The sequence below is a fragment of the Dermacentor silvarum genome, chromosome 8 (genome assembly GCF_013339745.2).
Source record: "Dermacentor silvarum isolate Dsil-2018 chromosome 8, BIME_Dsil_1.4, whole genome shotgun sequence".
In the NCBI taxonomy this organism is placed as follows: Eukaryota; Metazoa; Arthropoda; class Arachnida; order Ixodida; family Ixodidae; genus Dermacentor; species Dermacentor silvarum.
The window spans coordinates 119,910,445-119,922,366 of record NC_051161.1 but is presented as its reverse complement, the minus strand read 5'-3'; the positions used below and the strand labels follow the sequence as shown (position 1 = coordinate 119,922,366).

At 46.2% G+C, this 11,922-nt stretch overlaps 1 protein-coding gene across 1 annotated transcript in view; it reads right to left on the bottom strand.

Moving 5' to 3' along the window:
• Nucleotides 1-5,188: 5,188 nt before the first annotated feature.
• The window catches only part of LOC119461642 (potassium voltage-gated channel subfamily KQT member 1-like), a 283,324-nt gene continuing 276,590 nt past the window's right edge, over nucleotides 5,189-11,922 (bottom strand). Inside the window, exon 13 of the mRNA XM_037723006.2 lies at nucleotides 5,189-9,524. Within this exon, the coding sequence (XP_037578934.1) occupies nucleotides 8,952-9,524 (573 nt within the window). The 3' untranslated portion in view covers nucleotides 5,189-8,951. The remainder of the gene's footprint in view (nucleotides 9,525-11,922) is intronic.

Genomic DNA, 11,922 nt, shown 5'->3' with positions numbered 1-11,922 from the left:
GCGTAGTTAATAAACATTGCACGTAGAAAAACGCACTGTGTGCGAACATTTCTTTCTCATAAAATGTTATAATCTGGCGTGTGCAATATGACGAAGTCATATGCATAAATTATGTTATAGACTGCTTTCAACTTATCTTACGCTGCCTATTTGTTTCGCCAGCTGCGATGCTAACCAGATTGTTGGACCCTCGACGCTGGAACTTCCAACATTTCTAATGACTATGAGCTTTGAAAAGCCCTTGAGTCTAATAAAGGAAGAAAAATTTGACCCTGCTCATTTACGCAAATTTTCTTACTCAAACGTCATTTAAAAAGGGGAGGGAGTCTCAAAATCCCATTCGAAGATGGGTATTCAAGCAAAAACTGACGTCAGTTAGGCCTTGGTTACCGCTGTTATAATGTTGCGTGCTTTAGTAAAGCCTTTTTTTTCGCTCGTGAAAGTGTTAGAATCAAGTCAGTATCATGTTCATTCTCTGGTATGCTCAGTTGTCGCCCTACGTGCCAAGAAAAGTGAATGTTTTGTCACCTGGTCTTTTGTTCGTTTAGAGGCGCCGCAGCGGCTGTATGGCAATAGCTGATATAAGTATGGGTCCTTTGGAGACGTAGTACTAACAAGTACTAGAATGTTTGACGTCGTACGTCATGGATCGGGATTGAGTAACAGCAGTTTATCTCACCATCTAGGGATGCGATGTTCCGGAACATTAGCGCAGTTGGATAAACCAATGTGCGGCCTTTAGTGCCAATGTATCAAATTCGCCTCTGTGTGTATATGCTTCTTTTTGTGTTGTCTATGTTATTGCGCTATCCACCACCAATTATGTATTACGAACGTGCGCAATACTAAATATTAGCAGATTCTGCTTAACGGTTGAAATATAACTTCGAAGGCAACAGACATTGCTTGAACAGCCTGAGGTGGGCGGTGCTTTGGTACGAACACAGAAGGCCTGCACGAACACAGAATGATTCAGATATATCAAACAGAAAACATTCCGTGTTCACGCCTGCAGAAAGCCATTGCTTCTCCATAATTTCCTAAAGCTATCACTGGGGTATAGCTAGCCAACACAATTTAATAGTCGTAAAAGCCCATGGCGTAGGCCTGAAGGTGAATTTGCCTGCATTACGGATGCTTCGGAGGCGCTGCCGCGTAAAATGTACACCCTACAAAAAGTATACTGGTTTCGCTTGAAACCCCCAGATGGTTAACATTTCATACTCGACACATACAATGGCGCAGTCAGCCTCCTCTTACTGTATAGGTTGATTGCGTAGGTGGAATCCATGGAATAAGTTTAATGTTTTCCAGAACAACGAGGAATCTAAAGCATGCTCACTGAAGCCTAAATCTTAAAAAAAGATAAGAGATGGCTGAATGCAGCTACGAACAGCCTTCGAGCTGCTTTTACTTTCCTAGTTTATTTATTCATCTATTTGTCATAGGTGTAAACCTCACTAAACTGTCAAAGTTGGTGCATGTTTCAGTGATGAAAGATACTCGACTAGTCAAGACAAAACATTACGAGCAGTCAGTGCGCTTTTAAAGAAAGCGACGTCAGAGAAACGAAGAGAGACAAGAAATCACCCACATTCCGTGCGCCAACCACTCAGCTATTTCCATAGCTCCTATAATTTAGAGCTTGGGTGAAAACACTTCTAACAAGAAAACATGCTCTCACTTAGTGCTTGCACATTCGATTTCGTATTCAGTTCTATCTCCCTGGAAGAACAATTTAGGTAGTACGTATTCATGCACATCTGCAGCTCATATGTCTTAGTAAAGATCTGTGAACTTCAGCCCTAAGGTTGCGTTATCTTTCAAGCCTTGCGCATACCGAAAAGAAAAATCTCGTCATATCTCCTTCACTTTCTTTCTGTTTCACGCGCTCGTTCTTTTCGACTACCTGAAGCTGCACCAACGCTGGGTACTTTCCGAGCGCTTCTTATGTAACAGCTATACGCAGGGGCTACACTCGCGTCTGTTTTCATTGGGAAAGTTACGTCACTGTAGAGTGTCGAAGACATGTCAGGTGTTAATGGGCAGCACGAAAGAAGGTGTTTGACAAGCACACTTTACTAAAAATGTGGTTACAGGAGAAAAACATCTCTATTGTTCTTTTTAGTTGTGAGAGTTCAGCACGTTCACATGTCCTAGAAACGGTTGCCTCGTGGGGAGGTTATTTGATCATCTAAGACGTAATCACGCCATTTTTGAAACATAGATTAAGAGAAACCAACGCGCACGACCTCCGTTATATGGGCAATGATGATACAGACGATGCCACATGATGTGTCACACATCCAGATGCTGGGTGCATGTTAGAGCTGCAGCGCGTATGATTACATAGTGCTGAAGTGCTGCTAATGTGCACCTTGGGCTGGACGATACGACATAATGCATAACATTAGGCACGGAAATCAAACAGGGAAAGCGGAACGGGAAAGAGAGAGAGAGAGCAAGAGTTCACAGAAAACACGCGGGGAGACGACACGACAGGGCAGCATGCAAACACCAGGCCGGTCCCGACATGCCCTGTACTCGACAAAGGAATCACGTCTGTTTAGCGGGAGGAGAAATGAGCTTTTAAGATGCTGAAAATATTGTAGAATTCGACTTCAGACTAGTTCATTTTTCTGCAAATCTCATTTTCGTGTGCGGTTTATTCAAGGCCAGTATTTCTTGGCAATTTGCTAAGTTAGTAAAACTATTGATCATCTAATTCGTGAGCAATCACACAGTATGGGTTTATCAATGTAATTAAGCCCTTCAGATAAGCCACTTCTGGCTATCGAGCAGAGTAAGAATAACTGTTAGGGTGCCCTGCCCTTGCCACGGGCACGTGTGCTCACAACACGCCGAGTTGGCTTTCACAAATGGCGAGCGCGTAAGACGAAAGAATAACTGTTAGGGGCCCAACGATAAGCTATCGTATGTCTGACTGCCAAGCCTTATCAATGCATCGCACCGAAAGCATGATAAAGCTTCTTACTTGAAAGCGAATTTCATTTCCTGCCCCACCTTGACCTTCGTTGGTATTTTCAGGGGATACTCAAAACGAGCTGCCCTTTTTGGTAGCACATAAACCAATAGATCATATTTCACGTGGCCAGTTTTTAGTCTCAGCATTATTGGAAAATGTTCTCTAATATATCAAGCACCCTGCTTTCGGCAGCGTTTTGCGCACAGACAGACCAAAGTCTACGCGCACAAAGCACTGATAACAAAAATTCGCTGGTTTTTGCCATTCGGTCGCGCACAAAGAGCAATGTTCGTTCAAAAACATTTTACAATGCAACATATTCTCGATTCCATTTACACTGCCATAAAAACAGCTAACTCACAAACCCTTGACACGGTGTCCATTTCCTGAATTCGAAGTCAGCTTCTTTGCCGATCGTCCGTTGTAACCGTGTCACAAATATTCCTCATTGCCCTGTAAGGCGCCTACAAAATTTTCTAATTTGTCTATATCTTTCTTTCGCTTTTGCTCTGCTACTTTTGCCCCGTCGAGAGCGTGATTTCAATGTCGCAGGCCAGGTGCCTGTCAGCAAGTGATTGCGGTAGTTTCTGAAAGATTGAAAGGTAGAGAGAGAGAGAGAGACAAAAGAAACAATGATGGTCTATTAGAGACAAACACGAAGCGTCACGGTAGTTACGAGTAACAAAGTCAAAGCGAGCAGCCTCGGCCTCACCTCCTATTCTGCAAACACCGTTGCAGAACGTGCTTTTTTCAGGTACCATGTACGCGGCGTCAGCAGGCGCAAAAACGGGTTTGTGTTCACGACCACACACGGCTTACACATGAAACTCTCACAGGCTGTCTCGACTTTGCGCGCATAGGTATAAATAACTCGAGGTTTCCTTTTCTTTATTGCAAAATTGGTAGGGCGTGGAGTTCAGTCGACGTATCGAAAGGGTCATCACTTGAAAAAGAAGTTGACCAGAGAAATATTGACCACATAGCATCATTTTTGTCTTAAACATCGTTAATAAAGACACACTTTTACTGCTTAGCACAGTCTATTTTCGCCTACTTCTGAATGCTTTGTAACACTGTCGATTGCCGCCAGTTATTCTGTGAATGTTTCGCACATTTTAATTACAATGCTACTGCAAATCTATTGCCGCTAGGTCTGTACGACAGAAAAAGAATGGTTGTTGGCTAACACAGAATCAATCCACTGAAGTAGAATATAGAAACGGCCAAAATCGCTGTGCAAGCAGCATTGTGCATCGAATATAATGAGCACCATGTGGAGCGAACGATGAAAGCTGGTTGAGGCCCACCTGCTCGATTGCGGGTTTCACTGCCAAGCGGGCGGTCTGCTTGTCTGGGCACCAAATCAGCTAACTGGCCTAGCTTCCTGTGCTATTCTTGTCGAAACGGCTTACTGATGAGCATAGGTGAATCTTGGCTCAGATCCTCAATACTTCTGCTTAAACAAACGTTGCGACTGGGACGTTCGTGAACTCAGCGCAATAGGAGGGTGAACGAAACAATAGCGAAGCAATCGCCGAGTGTCTGTGAATCACGATCCCCATTTAGCGAAGAGCTGCTCCATGCATTAGTGCTGAAGTCTCTGTAATATCAGCACTGCGTCTGTGCCCAACAATCATAGCAGTTAAGCTTTCAGAGCAAGATGTATTTTCCGGTGACCACGTAATGTTACATGTGCCTCGTCTTTTAATTACCTGGTCATAACTAGCAGTGTAATTGTCATATCGTTAAATTTTGAAGTGTCGAAATTGCTGACTATTTTTGTGTGACGGTTTGTTAAATATAGATTCTTTTGCTGTCATCACAGTGGTGATAACTACCAACGTCGAAAAACGTATTAGCGGAGACACCTTTCCAAACAGCGTCAATTATGTGTTGCGCCAGGTTCCCGACGCTGTTATCACGTGTTTCTACAAAAATATTCTGTTCACAGGGTATGCTTGTGGTTTGTAACATTTAGCAAGGAAATGAGAAGTGTCAGTAGAAGTATAACTTCGAGAATAACTTGTTTGGTGCCGCAGCGAAATTATTTTGTGCACTTATTGGTGTATGAGTGCTTTGTAAAGCGTCTATATCGGGCAAATACATAATAGGTCGAAGATGAGCCACCATGTTGTCATGTTATAATCAGCCCTATGCAAATACTTAGATTTGACAATTACGTCATTCACAGACCTGGCAGTAATAAAGTGTAATGCTGCCACAAAGAGAGAGAGGTAACAGGAGAGAGACGGCAAAACTATTACCACATGGTTTAGAAAAATGAAAAATGTAAAGCATTTAAATTCATTACATCGAGGACACAACCAAAAAAGATGCTCGTCATTATATTAAACCTCGTCTTTGTACAAAATATTTAAAAAATGCAAACGGCGCATTATGGCATATATGATTTCACAGCTGCTTTGTCAACTGCAATCCAAAGGTGTCATAATTAAATAGATCAGCATTTCCCGCCTTTCCGCTACATGCGACGTTCTCCCTTGAAATTATGAAATGAACGCCACACTCGTATTTCTAAAAAAAAGAAGCTAGAAAAAGCACAGGTGACCTGCTATAACCGCAGGGTGGCACTCACTATAAGCCTCAGTTGAACTAACCCAGGCCGAGGCCGGTAAAATAGAACGCGATGAATTGGTTCTGATGCGCAGATCACTCACAATGGTCTTGGTATCGGTAGCCTATCGACTATAGTAAGGAGGACAAGCGCTGGTTTTGTTTTGAGGCAACGATTGTGGTGGTGCGTCCAGGGGTGTTTTGCAGAGCTAAGCGCTTGAGGTTACCGGATGATTCTTTAGTCACAACGTCTAGTTTTACAAGGCCAATTTAAATATATTCCCAACAATTGGCCAATTTGACAGCAGCAATCAATGCGGTAACCCGTCCTTTATTTAGTTTCGTATACCAAGGTTCCGCGCAATTGTCAGCTTACCAGGCAGAGCAGAAATGCTCCCATTTGAAATACACGCAACATTGTAGAATGAATCATGCCTCAGATAATGCTCTCCTCTCTTGATTGTTATTTGACTGAAACTTTGTCATGAAACTTGATATTTATTGCGCATACTTGAAGTTTGATAACCATAAGGTATTTTCGCAGCACTGCCTCTGACAAGAGAGACAATGGTTTCAATTTTGTGTTGTACTTCAATCCAATGCTGCTTGAGCTGAACCTCTGACAAGGAGATTCGAGTCTAAGATCTGCGTCTAAGATGTTTCCTTGCTTTGATGTGCAATTCAGCCTTTTGAAGCAATCCTTAGAGCTATAATATGAGACGCAGTTAGGAGGTTCACAAGTATTCGCAAAGCGTGATGAGTTCTAATGTGTCCTCACAAGGGTTTAGAGAACCTTTCTGATGACCTGATGGAGCTTTTGGTTTATTTAAAGAGCTGAAAATTACACTACTGGAACCTACTGTCGGGTATAAGAAAAGAGAAGCAGAAACAGAAAAACGTGGATACACTTCAAGTCCATGCGCTGAACATTTTGCGACAGACATGACATCCAGTGCAATGGAAGACACTAACCTGCCATAACGTCACAACAAAAACGAAGTATGCCTTCCTAGAGAACAAGTTTTGTTTTAAAAAGTGATCCCCATTCTTCCGATATAGAGTTTCCCATACCTTCAGACTGCATGAAAGGGCTTCTGTGCCTATGGAGAAGTGTAGTCTTTTCGAAGTGCCGACAAATGTAATTACGGTTGCCGCAACAGCAGGGTTCCAAGCCGGTAACTAGTCTTGGCACTGCTAAGCATTACAAGAGGTGCGCCTGTGGAAACCTTCTTTTGGATGAGGCGTACGCCGATGCAGGTTTTTGAAAGGTGTGTGCTTTTACATTGATTTTGCTGCCGTATGCAATCAGAGATGCGCTGCCATATAGACTACTGCAGAAGGTGTGCTTCAGTTATGCTTCGAGTGACATCTTGACCGCAAAAAGCTCACTCCTGCAAACGAAAGTGGTAGAACGAGCATATGTTAGCTTATCCATATGATAAATGGTGATAGCATGTAATATGTCTTCGATCGTAATCCATAGATTACTTAGAATGTCGCGGAGAACATGGCCACACAATCTCCTGGAACTATGCCTGTCAGCTGAAGCCGCTGGAGAAGTAATCAAGGAACATAGTACGCGCTCTGTCAAAGTTGATTTAATTAAAACACACCGCTAACTTATTTCAGGCATAATGCATTTGTATTAGCATGGTTGTTCTCGTATAGAAATAATAAGCACACAGGTCAAGAGTCTTCTGGTGTGACGGCAAACCGGCACTTAACATGTGACAGCCACAAGTCTAATGCTCAATGATGCTTCAACTACGGGATCCGCATGCTGGTGAATATATGGTAATATTAACGACATTGCATACCACACATTCCATGACACCGTAATGACAGCGTCGATGACACCATAATCAAAACTTTAGGGAACCAATGCTGGCGGAATTGAAAAGCTAGGAATTCAGTAACCACAGTGAAGCGCCATCACAGAGTATCGTGGGAAACAGTTGTTTAAAGTTCGAAAATACAGGCTCCAAAAACGGTGACGAACGGGAAAGCCTAACTTTTCTAGAAAGCACAAATTCCCTGTGAAAGTTAATCGCATGGTTCGATATAGATTTTTCAACACACTGAGCAGCAGCTGATAAAAAAAATCATGTACTTCAAGCTATCTTGCCCTCCACAAAAATGCGACGTAAAATGTGCAGCCTCAATGATAACCTAATCCGCAACAAGAACTGCGACTGATGAGGACCCCCATCGCAGTGCATCGAAAAGCAGAAATACAAGCAGTATGAGCGACTAAGAGCCACACATAAATACGTAGTCAAGGAGACAGAATAGCCGGCGTACCCACCGTATGCACGTGTGGACATAAAGCTAGCCTTTAGGCGAGGAAATTTGAGCACATCGTACTATACGTAGGGCTTTAATTAGTAAAGCTTTTTTTAATTAGGTCGCAGCTTGTTAAGTTTGAATACCTATAGAAAATATATTTTCCAAGAACGACCAAATGAGAACAATGTCCTCTGAACAACCATAAAGCACCACTCCATCGCAAACACACTTTCGTGTACTTGAACATCTGTGCATCAGTCTGAATCGTTCACAAGCACCGTCATCACAAACCACTCAGTCTATCGGAATGTTTGGCTGTGTAGTGTTTCGCGTAGTGCGCCGTAAAGGTGGCAACTACAGTGAGCGCTGGTTCTTTGTTCTCTCGCGGATTTACGGTTCAGAACTGACCACTCTGCTGACAGTAAGACTTGCGCATTTTGCCTGCACAAGAACTGAACACAATGGTGATACAATATACGGAGCGTCACCATCGATGTGAAGGCCTTTCAGAACACACAGCACTGTTTTAGTGGATTATCAAACATGGTGATATTCGGCTGATTAAACCAAGTCGTGTCAGTAGGCTGTGCCGATTCTAAGTTTTAACATCGTAGTCGTTGTCACTGTGCAAATTTAGATTAAGTCCTTAAATTTTATGTGACTGCCAAAATAAAAAAAAGTGATCCTATACAGTTTTCTGCGAATTCTTGTCGTCAGCGGAAATAATTAGTGTCGCACTAATCAGTAAACAAACTGTTTTGCTTTTGTGCGGTGGTGCTTCAGTGCGAAACGCCCACCCGCCGGGGCTCGGTCAGACTGTCGCTTAGCGGCGGTTGAACAAGTGAGAACGTGCTCATGCGAAACATCGCGTTTTGTCACGGGCCTCCCGTAAAATCGCGTCGTGAAACAACGTGCGCTAGGATGCGCGCAAGGGCAGCATCGTTGTCATGATCGGTACGTGGTGCCGCGTCGTCATAATCGCCGTCTGTGTAGCCGGGCGGCGCGGGCGACGGCCTCCGGTCGCCGGCGTACCGCCCCTGCTCGGGCGTACCGCCGACGACGCGCGTGCGAGGAGGCGTCGCCCCGCGACGTCCCGGCCTGGAAATCAGGCGGAGGAGAAGTTGTGTAGCGTCGGCCTGAGGAGCGCGGCCGTCTCCGTGACGGACACGGTGACCACGCTCACGTCTTCCTCCTCGGCTCCGCTCGGCTCGTCGTCGCTGGCCGCCGCGCTCTCCGATGTGCTGGCCATCGACGAAGACGCGGCCGTCGTGGGTCCGCCCCGGTCCTCCATGGTCGCCTCGGCGGCCTGGAGTCTCTGCTGGTTGCGGCGCCTCAGCCGCGTACCCAAGTCCGAGTTGCCGCGCTGCATGACAGTGGGTCGCTCGAAGGTCTTGGTGACCGGCGTGTTGGGCTCGCTGCACTGCTTGTCCAGCAGGGTGGCTCGCGCCGGCGCCGGTACTGCCACGCTCACCGGCTGCTGCGATGGCTGCGGCTGAGGTGGTGGCTGGGGCGGTGGGGAGGGCGCCATGGAAGGCGCCGCCGACGGCGGCGGTGGTGGCGGCGGCTGGTGACGCAGGCTGAGCCCGGGCGGAGGCACGGCGGGCACGGCGAACAGTCGCGCCCGGTCCTCCATGTACATCTCCATCAGCTGATCCAGCTTGGACTCGATGTCCTCAACCTGCGGAAATGGTGGCAGAACGCGTGCTGGGTGAGAGCGACACAGCGTACTCGTTCGCCCGCGCTCGCGGCGCATGACACATTGAAAACAACGGCGCGGGGAAAAGCTAGCGGCTACGCATCGTTGGTTGTTGTTTTGCTAGTGGCGCCTGCTCAGTGCAAGCATGAACGCAACTCATAATGAACGCTTATCGTACATGAGATGGTTGATCTTTTAGCTGCTTCATGTTTTCATCACGAATGTCCGTGCCTTTAGATATCATTAAAAACGTTTGAATAAACACAGGCGTACAATGTCGAACGAACAGACACCAAACTTGACAGCAGGACGGAACATAACGTTGTGTGTCTTCGTCTTTGCAGTGTCGTGTTTGCACTGTTTTCTGTTTTCCAGTAGTCGCAAGGTCACTGTTGGGAAACAGGAAACAACTCGTGTCTTGCGCCAGTCATGAAAAGCACGCTAAGGTCTTGGCGCTTGGAAACTATTCTTCCTGGTTCTTGCATTAAATGAGGACCCAGATGCGGACTGAAACTATGATACTATATACGACACTTAAGTAAGGAGACATCAAATTGCACTTGACAATGTCAACTGCAAGTACGCAGTAGCGAAATTGACTGTAGAGTAGAGGGGAATCATGTTAGATTTATGTATTAATTATTTGAAGCTCACTGGTGTTTCAGTTCTCCAACAGTCGTATACGGTTTCACAGTTTCAGTCCGCATCGTGTCCTCATTTATAGCAATCCCAATTACTCACCGCCGTTTAGTTTAGAGCAACGACAGCTGCACCACTGTAAATTAGCATATTAACGTGGATGTGTTTCAATTGTGACAGCTACCACTGAGCACCTTCATGCAAGTGATCAGCCTTTTTTCATGGAGATGTCGCCTCTTTGATGCAAAGTGCACAAGAGAACACCTAGAAAAAAAATTAACCGACGATTACGATACTCCCTAATGCGAAATTTGAGCGCAGCTCTATGCGTGCTTTCATTTCGCTGTGTCAATATTTTGTATTATGATTATATGGTACACGGTACATATTAGGAAGAGAACGCTGTGAGTAGCGTAGCTGGCGCGAACAATCTGTCTCGTGCGGCACACTGCAAACGGAGCGAAGTGTGGCGTGACTGCCTCGCTAATCGGGAGATCGCGAGAGGCAGCGCGTCTGGTGACGCGCTGGGCGCGATTCATGGCAGACTGCCCGGTGACAGACCTCCCAGACGACGCGCGCTACTCTGGCGCCACCTCGTAGCCATCGTCGCCGCGCTACGCTTTTTTTTCTCACGCTTTCGCGATACACTCCTCCACTTTCCGCCTCATGGTTCCACAGCACCCTCCTATCTGCTTGCCTCGTCGCAGTCTTTCATGCCGCCGCTGCGCTCTGCGTTTGCTTTCATCTTTCGCTGTGCTCCTTCGCTCGCCGCAGGCCTAAAAGCTGCGCTCTAAAAGATACAGCTTTAGAATAGCATTATCCAGCAAACGTAAACGGCCTACGTGAGTACAGAAATAGTGTTGTTCTCACTACGCATGCTCTGTATAGAAAGTTTTGTTACAAAAAATATCGCAGCCATTCCACTTTGTGAATGTGGGCTACCAGCGGAGCTGTTCTTCGGCAGTACGCACTACACGCGGCCTCCCCGTACCAGCGCACGCAACATACTAACTACCTATTCGGTTCGTTGCACAGGCGCGGAATTGCAACAGGTGGCTTGCTACTAGCAACCACCTGTCACACCCAGTGATCGATGGGCGCTACGGCCTGTTAGATACGGACCATTATTTGGTCAATTAAGCATTGGTCAAGTTCTTCAACTGCAACCACTCTCCGTCGCATTCCAATTATGGTGTGCGGGTGCACGTCGGACAAGCTAACGGACCCGTCAAACAGGTTGGCAATCGCACCCTCGTGTGCCGCGCTCGGAGCTTTTGTCCCCCTCCCATGCTTCACTCTTCCCGAAAGTGCAACGGGAGGCTGGCACGGTTTGAGGTAGTTGACCTTGGTCCCGAGTAAAGCTGTTGGGTAGCTCTGGACGGTAGTTCAAGCCAACCCGTCCCGTCCAGCTGAGCGCTTCCAGGCGAAGAGGCAACGCCGGAGGCAAGTCAACCATCGGAGAATAGAGCCCTTGGAGAGTCCCCATTTGCCGAACCTGACGCCACTTGCACAAAACCGACGATTGGATAAAAATGACGAGGCCCCGACAGACCGAAAGGGTTGTAAGCGAGATGCAGATCGAGAAATGAAACGTTGTTCTTGCCGCCGGCCGCAGCATACGATTTGCTGGCGGCCGTAACGATGCCTCTTTTACTGCATGTATAGTTGTTTTCTTCCAATCCTGTGAATACTGTAAATAAACCTTCAATTCTCTAAGTCCACCTCAACGTCACCGAACTCC